At 39.9% G+C, this 19047-nt stretch overlaps 1 protein-coding gene across 4 annotated transcripts in view; it reads right to left on the bottom strand.

Annotated features, from left to right (window-relative positions):
- The window catches only part of DOCK11 (dedicator of cytokinesis 11), a 169813-nt gene that overhangs the window by 100856 nt on the left and 49910 nt on the right, over positions 1-19047 (bottom strand). For all 4 annotated transcript variants that reach the window (XR_012504693.1, XM_074359257.1, XM_074359258.1 and 1 more), the window contains exons 7-12: positions 14233-14367; positions 11672-11849; positions 11199-11278; positions 9678-9761; positions 6208-6348; positions 4672-4884 (exon numbers count right to left, since the gene is read on the bottom strand). Coding sequence is in view for 3 of the 4 variants with exons in the window: in XM_074359257.1 (XP_074215358.1) it covers positions 4672-4884; positions 6208-6348; positions 9678-9761; positions 11199-11278; positions 11672-11849; positions 14233-14367 (831 nt within the window). In the remaining variant the exon portion in view is untranslated. The remainder of the gene's footprint in view (positions 1-4671; positions 4885-6207; positions 6349-9677; positions 9762-11198; positions 11279-11671; positions 11850-14232; positions 14368-19047) is intronic.

Genomic DNA, 19047 nt, shown 5'->3' with positions numbered 1-19047 from the left:
TAATGACTAGTAACGGTAGCTAAGAAGGAAGAAGATACTTTACTGTTCTGCATAACATAAAAACTGAATTATCCTATAGAAAACATTCGTTTGCTGCTGTTAAGGAGCTCTGTTGCTTTCAATGTAAAGGCAAAGGACAGATGGTCTAAAACTCCTGTTGTTCCCATACACTTTATTGCAAGTACTAATGCAGATGCAACCCAAGTTCCATGAGTTCTCTTTGAATGCATGTGGAACAACCATATAATATCTTCCAAATAGCCCATTAGTTGGTTATGTCTGTTGCCTAAAAGAGCACCACACAAATGAAGTCAAGTGGAAAAATCCATCACTGGGACCCCACCAAGTTTTATTTTTCTGCTTGGTATATTACCAACTGTGTTAAGATAGCGTGTTCCAGTTTTCAAAGCATTTCAGACAGATTAGCTCATCTATTCCAGAGAGAACCCTCTGAGGTAGGCAGGAAAGAAGACAAAACTGGGTATAAGAAGCTAAGTAATTCCCCCAAATCTAACGGCTTGTAGGGATCTGGATATCGGCTGACTCAGCTCTGACTTCCCAAGCAGCAAGCATGGACGGAAGTGGTTAAAAACTGCTCAGGGCGTCAAATTTCCTGGGTTCAAATTCTGGCTCCCCCATTTTTTAGTTTAGGCAAGTCACATCCTCTCTACAGCTCAGATTTGTCATCTCTGAAATGGGGGCTGATGAGAGTAATAGCTATTTCATATCTTCTTGAGTGGATTAAATGACGTAATGCACATTAGGTACCTGGTTATTACCAGAGAAGCCCAAAGTCTCATGGTCACAGAACTTGATTTTTGGTTCTGCCAGGAGCATGCTGCCCGGGCTGTGAGATGTAGGTGGCAGACTGCCGGAGTGGCCTCCGCAGAAGGTATGATGAGCGCTGCACCTTGAGTGCCGCCTCATGCTTTCCGATTTCACATAACTGTGCCAGATGGTTTTTGTGCAGTCTCTCCCTTACTCTTCATAAAACCCCTCAAATGTAGGCACTACAATATACATACTTTACAGATCAAGAAATCGAAGCTTAGAGAGGTTTATGCAGTGAGCAAGTGGGTGAGGACCGTAGCCAGGGCTTCCAGACCACACAGCCCATGCTATACAGCCTTGCCGCCTCGCGACCCAGGCCTCCAACATCTCATGCAATGAAGCTGGACGTTAAGAGTAATACTGATTACGCCCCGGCAAATGCTCACCGGGTACCTATGGTTCCCTGTGCCCAGTACTCCGGGAGTTTCCCCACACTGATGCCAGCAACAAATACTGTATTTTTAAAGGATTTGACAATTGATGAGGACAAGGCACTTTCACTTGTTTATCTGTGATCCCCGTTAACTGCTGCTCCTACCAGCAGCCACGTCGTTCTGAGCCTGGTACTGTGCCGAGGGCTTTCTGGGGAGGGCACACCTTGTCTGAGCTACACAGCCGTCCCAGATGCAGGTACCATGGTTACCTCCAGTTTACAGATAGGGATACTGAGGCACAGAGATGTTCAGTGTTCAACTGAGCAGGGATGCTGGTGTAGGGGGACATTCTCTGGAGCTGATCTGCCTTTTGTCGCATCAGCTTCTGTTTTCCCTCGTCCCCAGAACACAGAAGAACAGCCAGAGAACACCCAGGAATCCTGTGTGGGCTGGGGGTCTGGCTCTTTAGGATAAGGCCTATGGCCCAGCCCTCCTTTCCCCGCCAGGAAGCCTGGATGTGCCTGACTTTTATCCTCTTCGCTGCCCCTTCCCTCTAAAGAATGGGTCAGGTCCCTCAACCCCAGTCCCCAGCATTTAGCCCCTCAGGGCACGGTAGGGTATGTGGTAGTCGTGACACGTTTTCACGAGTCCAACAACTGCTGCCCCCTATTGGGGAGCCCACAAGCCACAGGGAGGCAGACCCCCAAAAGTCAACAGCTCCCCCCAACCCCAACCCAAGGCCAGCTTGGAGGACATGGCAGACTGAGTGCTGTCAGGGCAACTGGGAAGGAATTGCCAGGCAGCTGAGAGTGAAGTGACTGGTCACAGTGGCTGTCTGGTGTCAGAGAGGCAAAATTCTTCAATAGACCCAGCTTCCTCCTTTTCCTAAGGTCACCTTGTTGCTCCTCAGAAAGCCACCAGAGAGGAAGACTCCAAGGAGCTGAGGGGGAGGGCCTAGAATGTCCCCCAAACACCCATGGTCCACCAAGCCCTGGGAGCAGCCTCTTCCCTCAGATCATGTTGCCACTTGAATAGCCTTGCTGGAGGGGGCAGGGTTGCCAGACAGCCCTTTTCGAGAGAGGCTGTTTCCCTCTCTCTAGGGTGACAGGGAAGCAGTACAGAACAGGGGACAGCTGGGCTTCAGAGCCTGCGAGATCAAGGTGCAGGTCCTGCTCCTCATCTTACTCGCCCTGGGACCTGGAATCAGCCACTTGATTGCTCTGTGCCTCAGTTTCCTCATCTATAAAAGGAGGACAGGAATAGTACCTACTTACTTTATTGGGGGTGCTGTGAGAATTAAATGACTTCATACAGATAATTTCCTAGAAAATACTGAAAAAACATTGTGGAAAAAAATCGATGCTAACATTCAGTCTCTCCCTACAGAGTACTGCATCCTAGTCCTAAACAGGAAGAAGTTGAGAAAAAGACTTCTTCAAAATAAAATGTTCCACTATTCGAAATAAATGACCACTTCCTCGTACTATTAGTCAATCTGAAAATATATTCTGCCTAGTATTGTTGATTGAGGTCTTGCAAATGGACCTAAGTTCAAATCCTGCCTTCACCACTACAGGCATGTAATGGTGGGCTACTTACTTCACCTCCCTGATCTGCAGTTTCCTCATCTGCAAAACAGCAATAACTATCCTCTTCTCCAAGACTATGGTGTTTACGTAAGATACCACTGGACAATTCCGGCACAAAAGCTATTCCAAAAATGTTGATTTTCTCCCTGACCTAGATAACAAGTGGGATGACACCTGAAACCACAATTTAAACATCTTGCATCGAACATACAGCTGGCACGTTGCAGTGACACGGCAAATACACCACTGGCTTAGAAGGACTTATCTGCCATTGTGTGGAAATTTGTAAACATATAATTTTTTAAACTTCTGGGGGGGGGTAATTAGGTTTAATTTATTTTTGGAGTAGGTCCTGGGTACTTAACCCAGGACTTCGTGCACACTAAGCATGTGCTCTACCACTTGAGCTATACCTTCCCCTCAAACATAAAATTTAATAGCAGGTTCTCAAATACTTGTCATCCTGTCCTTGCTCAATCTCTCTTTTAAAAGCACAGGCCATTGTAGTGCAGTGTTCATGTATGTTACAACTTGAGTCTGAGTAACAAACTAAGGAGAGGTAAGGGAATGAGGGGCAACATGGGGAAAAACGACCAGAGATCCACAGCCCAAAGAGTGTAGTGACAGCACATATCAAGTCTTCCCCTCCCACTGGGCAACCAGTATCAATCAGCACAATCTTTTCCCCTGAAAACCCCAATGCTTGGAGTTTATTCTAAGGAGATAATTGAACAAATGAGCTCACGTGTACGTGCAAGAATGTTCAATGCAGTCTTATTGACGATATCCAAAAATTAGAACTATCCTGTCATGAGCTAAATCAGTGGAATACCATATTAGCCTTTAATAAGAATGTGACCAAATCCAGAGATATTGATATTGGATGACAAACATGATGTTAAATGAATACAGTAAGTAGAAAACAGTATGACTATGAGACAGTTTGTATAAGAGTGTATATAACGTGAATGTGCTTATATATACATGACAGAAAGATCTAGAAAGATGTTCACCAAAATGTTAATATTTATTGCCTACAGGTGGTGATTTTTACTTTCTCCTTGATTACTTTTTGTATTGCTGGAATTTTCCATATAATAATGTATTTCTCTCTATAATCAGAAAAAAAAAGGAAGATCATTTTTATTTTGGGTAAAATAAACCTCCCTATAATGTAAGCTGCTTTGTTCTGCCTCTTCCCACTTTAATTCCAGGCCATACCCTAGTTTCCTTTCAGTTGCAAAAGTCTAGAAAGCAGACCATCAACTCTGCTCTGCCTAACCTCTTATGGCCTCCAGTCTGGTCAGAGGTCAAAGTGCCAGGAACCGGCTAGGCTCCTTCTAAAGGGGAGTCTTTGCATCAGATGGGGCGGAAGAGCGGGGCATTACAGCTGTGATGCAAGCAGCACCCTCCCATTGCTTTTGAACCCAAACTCCTTGTGTAAAGAGCCTTTATGCTCCATTAAAATTACCTACTCAGAATGGGAATGGGAGTTACGGGTGGGAGGTTATTGTAGGGTCAACTTTTTCTTCAAAGAGAAAAAAAGGGCCTTTCAGGTACTTATTGCCTTGCTCAGAAGTATGCACATGGGTACAGGGGCGTGTCTGTGTCATCTGCGCTCAGGCTCCACGGAGTAATTTCCTTTGAGATTCACATCATGGTCCTACTGAAAATGTTACTTCACCAATGATCACTAGCTTATTTGCTGGTTTTCTTTTTTCCCCTCCAACTTCAGTCACCAGAAAACCATCTATACAACAGACCCTACGAGAGTTGGGAAGCCTGTGAAAACACTGGCCTGGAACTCTGAAATAATCCAAGGCTGTTGCTGTTTCTTATTCTGGATGCGCTACCAAGGCTAAAAGATCATTCCTTACCTGCTTTATGTAGCGCAACTGAGATTCAGCAATTCCATGAATGAAAGACTCGGGGGAAGAGCCTCTGGCGTTTCCATCACTGGCCAGCTGGGTTGAAGGGCCCCACAGCATTTCACGGACAGACGGGGGATTCAGGTCTACGTGGAAGTCAGCTGAAATCTTACAATTGTTCTTTACATCAAATAAGGCAAGATTGATAAAAAAGGGTTCAACCTAGGAATGAAAAACCATTACACTTTTAAACTACAACTTTTTTAAGGTGAGGGAGGGGGAGGGGCACAAATTACAAAATAATTTTTTTTTCATTCCTCAAGTTTCTGTGATTATGGTTCATTTCTAAGTTCAACATTTAGCTAAAATTGCATTATGGCTCATTTGCATATAAGAAAGAGCATTCTAACCTGAAACTAACATTGTAAATCAACTACACTTCAACAAAAATTTTTAAATTTTTTGAAGTTTTTAAAAAGAGAATTATGGGGCAAAAAAAAAGAGCATTCTAAATAACAGACTATCAAATTTTCACTTTTGTCAGGTATGAATAATTTCACAAGTTATCAAGTTTTTTCAATGATGAATAGAAATCAGAAGCCACATTTAAAGAACATCAACTGTTCTACGAATAAATTTTAATTCTCCATAGGCTTACTGAAATTACCTAAAAATCATGCCAGTATTTCAGAGTAGAAATAAATCTTCCCTTTTGCTGGGTTACAGTTTACTGGATTATATGTTTAATAAGAGCTAATATCAGTCAACATCAAATTACTTGACAAAAGCTTTGCCCCATCAGCAGTTTTGGAAGACATGATTCCTCTCTACAGATGGCATTTGAAAGCTGGTCACAAAGAGAAATTTCATGCCAGATGGCATAAAGATTAACCCTTTACACACAGTAAGTCTGCTAGTGCATCTCAGTTACTTTGTAAGAGAATAAATCATCACTCTAGCTATTTTTCAAAGACAAACTAGAACAACAACAAAAAAGATGAACACAAAATGCAGTCTCCGTGGCGATTTTACATTCATAGTTGCAAGTATTCCTGAGCAACTCAAATGATCCGTGACAGCTAATAATTAGAATTTTCTGTGTAGAACACAGTGAATTCACTTGAGGTAAATAGTCGAGCGAGGCTAGCGGACTGCACAGCATCCGTGTTCCTCTATGGCTTCGGTGTTCCTTACTCACAGCTATGAGTCAATTTCACAGAAGTCATAATCCCTAGTAGAATTTACAAATTTGAGGATTTTCCAGGTTCTAGAGATATGTCCCTCTTGAATGTCAAGAGCCTACCCACTCGATCTGCTATTCTGAATAGGTAAGAGCTTCATGAATCCTCTCAGGATGAAAACATATTCCTATTTTGGCAAAAGAAAGATGTGTGTGAGATTCTTCTATGTCAAACTTATCAAAAGATGTAGCAATGGAATTTTTACCCAGTAAATTAATTCTCAGCAAAAAAAAAATTTTTAAATAAAAAAGACGTTCCCTTAAGGCACTGGTTTAAGGGAGGTAGAAGGAAAAGTCATACATACGTTTGTGGGTGGCCCTTTTGCATTGTCTCCAATTTGACCCAAGATATTGAAAGTTAAATCATGGCACTTGACCAGGAAACGTTTATTGCACTTTTCCTCAAATGGCTTTATATCTGGTTCAATTCCTGAAAAGTCCAACCTCTATAAAATAGATAATATGAATCATTTCTCACCCAAACAGAATTCATATGAATATAGATCTATAAGTAAAAACTGCAGAATCCAATAGTTCTCTGTCCATTCTTCATTTGAACCCTAATTTTTCATTCAACAAGCCTTTGTAGTGCTCTTATACAAAGATTCAAACACTGATAGAAATCTCTACCTCACTCCCTACCCCAGTCCTGTGACCTCATCTCCTACCACTCCAGCCTACCCCCAACCTCTGTTCCAGCCCCACTGGCCTCCTTGGTTATTTCTCCAGCACACCAAGTACACTCTACCTCAGGGCCTTTGCACTTGCTGTTCTGTCAGGAACCCTCTTCCCCCAAGATAGATGCATGGCTTACTCCTTCATTTGAGTCTCCAATCAATTGGCATTTCCATAGAGAGACCTTCCTTAACTTCCTATAAAAAACTGTACTCTGACACTCTAGACTCCCTTTCTTTAATTTCGTTTTCTGACATTATTTTTAATATTTATTTGGTTGTTCATTGTTTGTCTTCCCCACAAAATACTACGTTGCAGGATTGCAGGATGATAGGAATTTTATTTCTTTTATGAGCTGTGCAGAGGACATATCTGACATGAATGGATATGGAAGGCAACAAGAATAACAAAAGGCCTCTCACTTAGAAGATTCAGTACATTGTGATGTTATCAACTTAGTTGGGAAATAAAGTGAATGGCAGGCATGGAGGGAGGGTGAGTAGAGATGGTGAGTTCAGTTTGGGATGTGTTGAGTTTGAGGTGATGCAAGTAAGTGGTTGGAAAAATAGGAGAGGTGTGGGTTGGAGATCAGGATTTAGGAATCAGTGACAACTTGGGTGAGGAGGACAAGGCTGGAACCCTGGGGACCACCTATGTTGAAATGATGACCAGAGGGAGAAGTGTGTGCTTAGGAAACTGAAAATCACTGAGCTCAGCTTCTAACAGAGCTGAGGGATAAACCGGCTGCCAGAGATATGTTTTTTTAATTATTGGTATTTCAAAATAGAGTTTAAAAAAAAGATACTGGGAGTCAAGGAATTCCTCTCAGCAGGGGAGGAATCCATCCCCCCTCAAAGATACTCATGGAATCCTTGTCCTCAGTTCACAGCTCAGGCAACCTGAGTTCATCTGTTCACTCTAAGTGTCTGAACAGACTCACACTCTGTTCACAAATGGGAGGAAAAGTATAATTGTTGGACAACCTACTGTACTTTTAATTAGATCAGAGACAGGGTAGACAAGAAATGAAGGGATGAATCTGAGTAGAACACTCTGCCAATATGGAAAACTCAAGCCAAGAAACAGAAGAATTTTTCTCAATTGCCTAAGTAATTCAAGCCGAAACAGGTATAGTGCCTGAAGAGTCTTGGATAATTATAGCTGTTCTGACCTTGCTTACATCACTGATAAAACTCTCCTTAAAAGGGCCTAAAGTAGAATATTCATACCTGAAAGCATGATTTCCCCCCCAGAGTCTATTTATCTACAAACGTGTGGGACTAGACAGCTCCCTCTCGAACACTTATCTATCTGTGGAGCCAGCGGAGGCAAGTCATTGCCATGGAAATCAATTCTAATTTCCGCCCATTTATCTGCTCTCCTTTCTATCTGACTCAGACAGAGGAATGTGAAGAGAAACTGGACTAAACCATCCCAGCCCCCAAATCCCTTCCCTTCCAAGGCCTGCGAGTGCAAATGTTGGGACATATGGCCTTCCCCAGTAGTTCAAAGTCAGAGCCATCCCCTTCAGTCAGTGTTTCTTTATTCTCTAAGGTCAGTGGTAGAAAACACGTCTCTAAATGCTGAACTGTGGCCAAGAGAGAAGGTTCACATTAGAAGCAGGCACTGCCCGGAAAGGTACTGGACACATACAACATGGATTTCTCTGTGGGGAGACTGTCTTCCGTAATCAACATTAAATTCATTTTTTTGTCCAACTTTCTTCGCAATTGTGAATTTTTCTCTCACTGAGGCTCACTGATAAACAACAAGTCAAACATAAAATCAGTTCAGTTCCATGACCACAAAAACACTACACCACAAATTTTTTTTTAAAGACACTGGATTGAGCTTTAACCACAGTCAATTGGCTTCTTTGTATACCATGAAAGAGTCTGACTTGTTCAATTAGAGCCCAATCAGGCGGGGGGGGGGGTTGCAGAATCAAAAGCACAGACATGCTTGGAACAAGTAAATTTCTGAATGAATGTCTTGGAACTAACATTCCTGAGGCCTGCTATACTCCTTTTTTCTTAAAATCATACAACTTGAACAATATAATAGTGCTATGGGGGGAAAAGGGAGATAAAATATTGAAAACAAATTTTCCCCCAGTAATTTTATTTTCTCATGTGGCATTTTCATTAAGGAAAATTTTCTGCATTATTTATAGGCTATATATTTTTTCCATTTCCAACTAAAAAATCTTTTGTTAGAAAATCATAGCAAGCAACAAGAAACAAAAACAAAATCACTCTTCCCAAAATTATTCCATATTTTAATGAAATATTTTCACTGAGGAAAAAAACTGTAATGCTTACATAATGCATACTTTTTTCTTTCAAAAAATAATCGCACAGATTTTAATTAGAAATCTCACATAGAAAAAGTAAAAACCAAAAATATTCATCTTCCCTCAAATAATTTCATTTTCTTATGAAATGTTTTCCATTGGGAAAAATATTTGTAATACTTATATACTGTAGAATTCTTCCATTTAAACAAATCAGCAATTTAATTAGAACATATCATGGAATTAAGTATTAAATGCATATGTACCTTAATACAAAAAAGTGCCTCACTCTCACGGAGGTTTAAATGCACATATGCACACAAACCTGCACTTCCCTGCACTGCTTTCCATTTAAAGTGAGATTAAGCCAGGTATGAAAATTATCCCAGTTCTATGGGCCCACATCAAAAGTGGAAAAGAAATCACAAGTCTCATATGACTTGGTGCTCCTCACACTGCAGAAAGTCACTGCGACTGGATCACAATTGTATTTAACGGGTTCAAAGCACTGAAACCATTGCTAAGGATGCTTTGCTTTATCCATTTTGAAGAGTGAGATGAAATGAAAAGAATATACAGAACTGAGAGAAAATAAACATATATTTTCAGTCCCAAACTACTTGTATATGTGTCAGTTCTCTTAAGTGAACTTAAGTTGTTAAGCCACCTGTTCAAAGTAATCAAGACAAATATAAAGCAATAGATATGCCAGTGGCACAAAAATCAGTGATTTCAACATTTCATAGACGTTGTTTATGTGAATAAGCAACAATTCTGGGATTATTTAAAGCAGTATATCATTAATACCTGAACTTCCGAATCAAAAGAAAAGAGATTCTGTCTTCCATCTCCTCTACTGAGCTTGTTTAGCTGTTCAGTTTCTCTTCCATACTAAAATGAAAACAAAGATGTATACACACACATATACTGAACATTACTTCATTTCCTTCAAAGCAGTATTAAATACCATTTAAATACCTAGTTAATGTGAAACTAGCAATCTGACACAGCTTCAAAAATATACTATTCTCCATTTCCAAGTACTTAAGATGGATAAAGAATGCTTGCTGGGCAGAGTGACAGTCTCCATTACCCATAATAAGCTATAGATCAGGTTCTTATACTTTCTATGTGCCTTTCCTAATATTAAGAATAGTATTCAACCCATAGTAGTACAAAAAAGAAATACAAAAGACTTTGGATGTAAAAGAGAATTAACAAGCAAGAAAACACTATCATTTACATATCCATGGTGCTAGCCATCAAATATTATATATAATTCTGATTCCATCACTTTAGGAAAAACATATTGGGCTGTATATTCTGGAACGACAAAGACTCAGAGGGGACACATTAAAATGTACAAAATCACATAAAGCGTAGATTAGGGGCTCACGGGTGTGTTCCTAAATTTTGGAAAATAGCTTTGAAGCTTAAGAGAAGAGTAAGTTTAAAATAGAAGAAAGTAACTTCTAAACTTGTATAAGTTAGTAGTCCAGGAAGAGGAATAAAGTAAAAATATAAATAGGTTTGGTGGGGGGATGGTATAGCTCAAGTGGTAGAGCGCATGCTTAGTATACACGAGGTCCTGGGTTCCATCCTCAGTACCTCCTCTAAAAAATAAAATAAATAAGTAGACCTAATTATCTCCCTCACAAAAAAAAATTTTTAATAAAATAAAGTAAATAGGTTTGGCAGGGATTGAAATGAAGAAATGGGTCATAACTTTCTAATGTATTACAGTATAGAGTCCACAGAGTGAAATATGTAACCTACTAAGACAGGTATGATAATCACCTCTGTACTTCCAAAATTGACTCCCTTCAAACACCAAAGAGCAAGAGTAATTAACACAAACGATGTCTGCTAACCAAATCCTCATCTGATGAAATTATTCATATACATACACATACACATTCACATAGAGAATGTGCTTTTCGTCTGAAATTAACATATACAAATCATTAGACTGAATACCATGTTCACTCTGCATCAGTAGCCCCTTGAATGAATACTTCTTTAATGAATGACATACAGTAATTAAACTGAATAAGAAGTAGCAGATAGAAGTTAATAAAGTCACAAAAATCTAGGAGTACTTCTTGGCGTCTAGGGAGAAAAAATAAGATTTTCCGAACTCTTAGCTGCCACTTATAAGTCTAACTTTAGGGGTGTAACTTTTCTTTTACAATCTCTACCTGTTTCACTAACTTGCCATGGTTTTTAACTTAGAAATGACATTGCCAAATGGAAATCCAGCATTAAAACTTTTAACAGCCATTCCTGCATTGTCTCAGTCGAAGGCAAGTTGCCATAAGAAAGATGTACCTTCATCAGTTCCGGATGCATGCTCCTTTCCAAACTGGCCATGATGTTCTCGGCTTTTCCTTGGCTGCTAGTTTCATCATCTGCAAATTCATTAAAAGCAGATGTTTCAAACCATGCAAACCATTACTAATCACCTAAGAGGAATATCCTAAGTATCTCTCCCACCCCATCCTCTCCTACTAGATTTATTGCAAAGAATTTTGATTATGAAAGCATAGGGAAAACTTTAATGGACTTTTGAAAATCTGCCATGAATTCCCTATCTGTTTTAGTCTGGTTGTATTTCATGTGTCAGAGCCCACGTAGCACCAACTCTTAAAAAAAAAAATCTATCAACCACCGTAGTCATTTTTAATGAAGAAGGAGGTCAACCTTCAAGATTAGGAGCTCTGTGTTCACCCTACCCAAAGGACATTCCCATAGATTAAAGACAAGGGCTTTACCTCGATAAGGAATCATTTAAAAATTCTGACCTTGTGCTGTTTCTACCGTCTCCTTTTTCTCTTGAACTAAACTGTCGGTATTGATCTGAATAATCTTTTTCAAAGTTATCAACCATTCCTCCATTTCCTGCTCGGTTTCAGCAGCCAGATAATGGCTATACTTATCTAACATCTTGAGTTCAAAAGCATGACGGCGCATTTTGGGGCACTAGAGGAAAAAAAGAAGAAGGTGTGTGTTCAGTTAGCTTAGTTGCCCTTTTAATATTAGATTCCATTAGTTTATTTATTTTTACTTCAGCTCAGCACATACGTACGTCAATACTTTCATGAAAGAATTGCTTCTTTCAACAAGGAATAGGAACTCAAAGATGATGAATGACCATGCCAAACATACCTTTTTTATTTCCCTCAGTACCGAGCACAGTAATATCCACACAAAGTTGGCATAAAATACTACATGTTGGGTGAGCATTATCATTTAAGGCCTTCTGACATCCTCTACATTTAGATAATCAAACTACCACTATAAAAAGAAGCCAATATTTTACTATTTCCACCCTACTTGAAGTTTTTCTGGCATATTTATAGATTTTCAAAATCAGCCCTTAAAAACAAACTTCAATGTGACCTGAAATAAATCTGGTACTTGCTTTATATCACACCATAAAATGCAACATCACTATCTAATTCACTTTACCATGCATCATATGAAAGGCATCACAGGAGTATAAAAGACTGTAGTCAGTTCACACTAAACAGTGGCTCTCAATAAAAATGATGAAGATAGCCTAGACTGCATAGCAGCACACAAGGAAAATAAAAGCCTCTTCTTGTCCTCAAACATGATGACACCTTCTTTTATGTTAGGACCTTCTCTGTCATGACAAAAGAAATGCTCCCAAATACCTCAGCACTAATTTCAAGAAAGGCTCAATAATTTTCCACTGCCTGAGCATTATTCAAGAAGGAACCAAGAAAGGTCCTCCTTCTCATCTTCAAAGTATAGTAAAGGATGAAATTAAACTGCTGTAGCAAGTCATAAAGATTTATCTGTTTGAAAATATTTGGGAGGGGGGAATCATAAATAGGAGGGGAGAGCAGAGGCTGGGAGCACCATAAAGGAAGGGCAATCCGGAAAAGGGCTAATTGAGAAAACCTGGGAATTACACACGCCTTCTTCCTTCCAGTGAGCTAAGAAAGCTGCCATACATATATAAAAGAAGGCACCTTCTACTCACATACATCTTCCTGTTTTTTATATTTTCTATTTTAAAGTGTTTTTTCATTTGCTCCTCATGACAATCTCATTTGTTAGAGTGAATAGATATGATTAATCCCACTATACAGTTTTCAAAATTAAGATTCAGATCGGTTGAGGGTGTTGAATCCCTGCCTCCCCATCAATGCAGCACTGCTTTTAGTCGACCATGCCTCCCTGGCTCTGTAGTGATGGCTCTTTTCTCTTGGGCCGTCAACTTGCTATTTAATCATCTTTCTGCCCTCTGCTTCCCACCCCGTCCATGCTAACACTCCCGTCAGTAACTCAGTAACTCAAATCAGCAAACATTTGTTAAGCCCCTACTGTGTGTGCAACTCTGCTAATTATTATAAGGGACCCAGACATGAATATGACATCTTCCCTGTAATCCAAAAAGGAATGTGCAGAACTAACCACAAATGAGAGTCCAATTCAGTGATAGGATAGAGGAAAAAGCACAGTGGGAGCCCAGGGGAGGTGGAGCTGAATTCCACCTAGTGGGCATGAGAGTGAGGAAGAAAACAAAAAACATTTCATGGCGGAAGAGCCATTGGATCCAAGACTTTGAAAAAAGATAAGATTCAAATAGGAACAGAAGGAGAAATAGATGCAAGCAGAAAAACAAATGAAAGAAAGGCACATCTGTAATAACTTATAGTGAAAAAAAAAGCTGAAAAAGAGTACGTACATATATATGTATAACTGAATCACTATGCTGTGCACTGGAAACTAACACAACAGTGTAAATCAACTCAACTTCAATTTAAAAAAAGAAGAAAGGCATATTGGAATGAAACTCTGTGAGTGCTTAGCCTGGTGTGAGTAGAGCACAGAAGGTACAAGAGATGCACGGGAGATTAGTTTAGGAAGTAGAATAAGGTCAAATCGCTGCAGGCCTGCAATGCCCTGGTAGGACCTTTAGAGCTCACTCTGCAAGACAATCAATCAAGAGCCGAAAGGTTTTGAATAGCCAAGTGAAGGACCCCATCTATGTCTTAGGAAGGTGGAGTGGAACAGGAAAACACATCATAAGGCAGGAAAGCAAGACTCCAGGCAAAAGAGGATAAAAGGGGGAAGTCAAGGAAGACAATGAGAATGGAAGGAAGGTACAGAGATTCCAGAGGCACTCTGGAGCCAGACTCCAAAGGACTGGGTAAACCCCTGAGTATTGGCACAGAGGGAGAGTGGAACACTGAAGAGGATTCTGAGTTTCTAGTCTGAAACGTTGTGGTGGATGGGGATGCCATTAACCAAGGCGGAAAAGTACTGAGGTTCTTAATAGTTGATCAATAACCCTCTTGGACAAAGAGAAAGATTACCTCTGTAGCCCTACCTGAACAACGTCAATGCAGGCGTCCAAGTAGATGCAACCTTTAGATTCTTTTGAATTTTTCTCGTCTTTATAGGAATTGAGAATATATGAACCATCAGGAAGCTGAGTTAAGTAAAAATATCGTCTCTTGAATACCTATGGGGGAAAAAACCAACAACACATTTGTTACATTCACATTGCATTTGAGCAAAAAAACCTTGAAGTTCTTGCCACAGGAATTATATCGGGGCAATCTTCAGACAACCTGGAGAAGTCATTAGGAATTATCATTATTTTCATTTTTTTTTATGATGGAGAGCTTGAAGTCAAGGGATTTACTCTCAGTTAATCAAATGTCTGGAGAAGAAGTTTTATAAAGTTTATAAAGCATTTTTGTATCTAAATCACTATCCATTTCACTAGAGCATCTTTTTCTCATCTAATTGCAAACCATGACTGGATTCTTACAATTTCGTTCATATCACTAGAGATCCAAGTATAAATATATCAATATGTACACACACACACACACACACACACCCTCTATTGTATCTTTACATGTCACCTGCACATCTTATTGCACTCACCTATGCTGTTCCAGTGGCCCCACTTCTGAGAATCCAGCTTATAGCACTCTCACAGGGAAACACTGAGAACCATGAGATGCCATCAGTTACTGTTGAATGCCCTGGGTACTGAGATTTGAGTCCAAAGGCCCAATGAGATTGTGCCACCCATTTGAAATTAGGGATTCAACCGTTAAGGAGTAGCCTGTCACTACAACTCATAATGGAACCCATACGGATGGGGAAAAGGAGGGAGCCTGATTCATTTATTCTGCCCTCTACCCTCCCCTAAAAAGAGCCTTGGACCTGATGAAGGAGGTAGAAAAAGGGGATTCTGATCTCTCTGATGAACCTACGCTTCCTTCAGTAAGCCTCAGACTGCAAGCTGTATCAAGCATTTGTTATAGTAAAATTCTCCAGGATAAGAGATTGAAAATCATTTCAGGGTGGGAATGGGAAGAGAGACTAGGAAATAGCCTGCTGGTGACACTTCTGAGGAAATGCATCCCTATGCATCCCATCTTACGCGCCGAAGTCAGTCGGCTTCAAGAGTCAAGCTCACCATTGTCAATCACCCGTCTGATTATCCAGTATGATCTCTGACTCTTTTAAGAACTTTAATTATGGAAAGAGTGTTATTTGGCCAGATCATTCTTGCAAACTACTTAACTTCTGGCAAAGTATCTAAAATATCAACAATTCATTTCTCCATGGCATGAGTAAGCAAAATGCAGAAACCGGTTAAGGGGCATTTCTTTTTAGGGAAACCAGTACAAAGAAATCATATGCTTGTAGTTGTTTTTGACTTGGTCAAATATCATTGATTTTGGAATGAATGACAAAAATATACCAGTGTGAGGAACAACCTAACAGGTTAGACTGGTAAATGCTAGAGCTTCTATTTCAGGGAGGGGCCATGTGGGCTATATGGTATCAATAGAAAGAAGTCCAAGCAGAAAATACCACCTTGTTTTTCAATGTCAGTTAAGTGAATATTACAGCATTAGGATACAAAGGTATAGAAAGTGGGTGTGGGTGTGGGTGTGGATGTGTGTGTGTGTGTGAGCTCATATAAAACCTCCATTTAAGTTTACTGGAACTATAATTGAATTTACAAGGAAAATGTAAACCATCATAGCAATGATATATATATTTATATTTATATTTATATTTATATTTATATTTATTTATTTATTTATTTATCCATGTTTGCTTATTTTCATGACAATAGTTCACATCTGTTATTAAAATGATAGAAACAGAAGACCTAAAATGACATCATAAGCTCATTCATTCCAAATGAACAAAACACCACTTTTTAAAAGTTATTACAATAATTCTGTATGATAAAAATTAAAATACATTTTCCAGGCAGAAAATAACATAAAAATTACAACTAGATTGGAATCTGAACTATGTTCAAATCTAAAAGTCAAAGTTTATAGATTCAGTGGTGCTGTCTGTAGAATCCACTTGCAGAGTCCTTAGCCAGCAACAAGGAAAGGGAAAATACAGAGTGAAATATTTGTGGCACACAGTCAAATTATAGCCTGCAAAATTTTCTTCATGTACAGCTGCCTCACCAAGCTTTTTTTCATGTACGGCTGCCTCACCAAGCAAAGAGGTTTTGCGGCAGCCACCTCTTCTGATATTAGCAAAGTGCATCATTACAATAGAGATGGAAAGGGATCTGAAATTACCGGAAATCACATCCTGTAATACTGCAGTTAGGTCTGAATGTAACACGGGGGCAGGTAGCTCATGGATCTGGGGAGAGAGCAGATGCCGGAGAGTCACAGGCTCTTCACTCTCACCCAGCACTCCTGCTCCCCAGCAGGGAAACTGTCCTCGACACTCGGTTTCTCTCCTTTTCCTCACTTGTGAAATGATGGGATCTGACCAAATGATCTGTAAGAACCTTTTTTTCATGCTCTACAAATAATTGTATTAAAAATGAGCAAATAACACAGCAGCCTTCCTAGCGGGGGGCCATACTCCCCATGCAATTTCCGACAGGCTAGAAGCACACAGTTTGTACAGTAAGGACATTTATTTTAAGTTATGTCTATAGAAATCAGACTCTTCCCCAACAACATATCTGGAAGATCTCTAAGATCTCTTCTTATTCTAATATTCTATGATTTATGTTAGGTTTCAACTTCTAGGAAGCTTTTAAGGTACCTTTCAAAGAAGAAAAGAGTATCCTAAATCTCTCATATGGTATCAAAAGGGAAATCAGAAACATGACTTCCCTGACATTCTTTCATGTTGCTATTCTGGGCATAGGTCTACATTTTTTTTTTCCATTTTGAAAAGAAGACAGCTGTTAAAAAAATGACTATATAGAACAGTGGTAATTTACTCCATATCATACCTTTCATCTGAAGGCCTCATGTCCTTTGTAACCAATAGCTAATTCTTTGAATGTCACTTAGGGACAAGCATGATTATCCACATTTTCCCAATAACAAACTGAGAAGCCAAGAGCTCACTCAAGTTCACACAAGGCAAGTTGATGGTAGAAATGGAATTAAGAATTTTATAACAGTGACAAACAAAGAGAATCTGCCCAAACCTTCCAATGGCTTCAAATCAAGGTTAGAATAAGACCCAAAATCCTCCCAATAGCCTGGGATGATATGCATGATCTGGCCTTGCATTACCTCTTGAACTTTATTTCTAATTATGCTGCTCCAGCTACACTGGTTTACCTGCTGTTCCTCCAACAAAAACGTCTCCTTCAGGCCTTTGTGCTCGCTGTTCCCTTGACCTGGAAGCCTCTCGCCACCCCATGTCTACAGCCTCTTTCAGGTCTTTGCTTGAATCTTACCTCCTCTGAGACGCCTTCTATGACTATCTGGCCTCCTCACAGCACCTTATTTTATCCTTTTCACTGAATGATCACTATCCAAATATATCCTATTCATCTATTTCTTTCCTTACTGTCTGTCTCTTTTAAACAGTTAAGGGCCATATCTCATGTACTGTTGTATCCCCAGTACCTCTAACAGCGCCTGGAACGCAATAAAATTTTGCAAAATGAATGAGGAATGAATGAATAATTCATTCTCCAATGCAGATTCTCCAGCGGTCTCCTCCAATAGAAGGGTGTTTCTCTGTAATGCCCATATTCTTCTTCCTCCTCCTCCTCATCTTTCTTATTTTTCCTACATAGTGAACACAGCCAAAAATTCCCCACCTTACTCAGTGTGATGCGTGAATCCTGACGAGTGGCCCACTCAGACCACCCACCCAGAGGAATAAAATACAGAGTTAGGCAAAGGAGAGAATTCTCTGTGATCAGGTCCTGCCAAGTCTCCTGAAGGCCCTGAGCTGTCTGGATGACAGCCTTTTGAACATTTACCATATGACCCTTTCTGGAGCAGGAACAGAGGCTTTTTGTCACGCGGTTGAATTAAAGACAGAAGGTAGGAAAGTTTGAGCACGTAGCATCCTCAAAGTTGGAGAGCCACTACCATTTTATATAACAAATCTCAAGGGTGTTTACCTATGCGCGTTACCTAGAGGGTAATTATTTACTGTTAAATTCTATGAATCAGGAGCCCTGAGCGAGGATGTTCTGAAGGCTTTGTCAAAGTAGGTGGCCAGGAGCAACGTAGAAATGGGGCAGGGGAAACTTCCTTGACTCATGTCTCAGACAGAACAGAAAAGAAGGGGTGGCGAGGAAGAGAAATCGAGGGGGCCAGAGACACACTGGGTCTCAGGGCTGTTCAAAGCAAAGATGAAAGAAATGATGGGGAAAAAAACCCATGACTTATCAGAAAACTGAGTCACAGTTAATTACACCAGAATGTCAGGAACGTCATCCTACAGAAGAGCCCCTACCAGTAGGTTGGCAGCCTCATACATCACTCATCGCTCTCCACCACATCACTTTACAGTCCTACCAAGTTTTAACATATTACTTAGGTCCACCTTCTAGAAAACTGCTTAAAAATCAAATAGCTTTTCTTAAACAATTCAATCCTATCTAAGCACTGGAAATTTTTTTTAACTATTTAGTTTGAAGCAAAGTCTAAAAAGGAGGGGCTACCATCCACCCTCCTCGTTATGACAAATTAATTGATGAACTCTCTTTGAGCATATGAGGGTCCTGCTCCAATTTCCACACTCCTACTATTAATATAATAATACTCTGTGACATCTGTGAAATGCTTACCATGTTACAGGCTCTCTGGCTAAGTCCTCTTCTCATATTATATAATTTAATCCTCCTAATGACCTTGCATGGTAATTATTATTATCATCT

Source organism: Camelus bactrianus, chromosome X (genome assembly GCF_048773025.1).
Source record: "Camelus bactrianus isolate YW-2024 breed Bactrian camel chromosome X, ASM4877302v1, whole genome shotgun sequence".
In the NCBI taxonomy this organism is placed as follows: Eukaryota; Metazoa; Chordata; class Mammalia; order Artiodactyla; family Camelidae; genus Camelus; species Camelus bactrianus.
The sequence above is the reverse complement of the archived record's forward strand: the minus strand, read 5'-3'. Positions and strand labels throughout refer to the sequence as shown.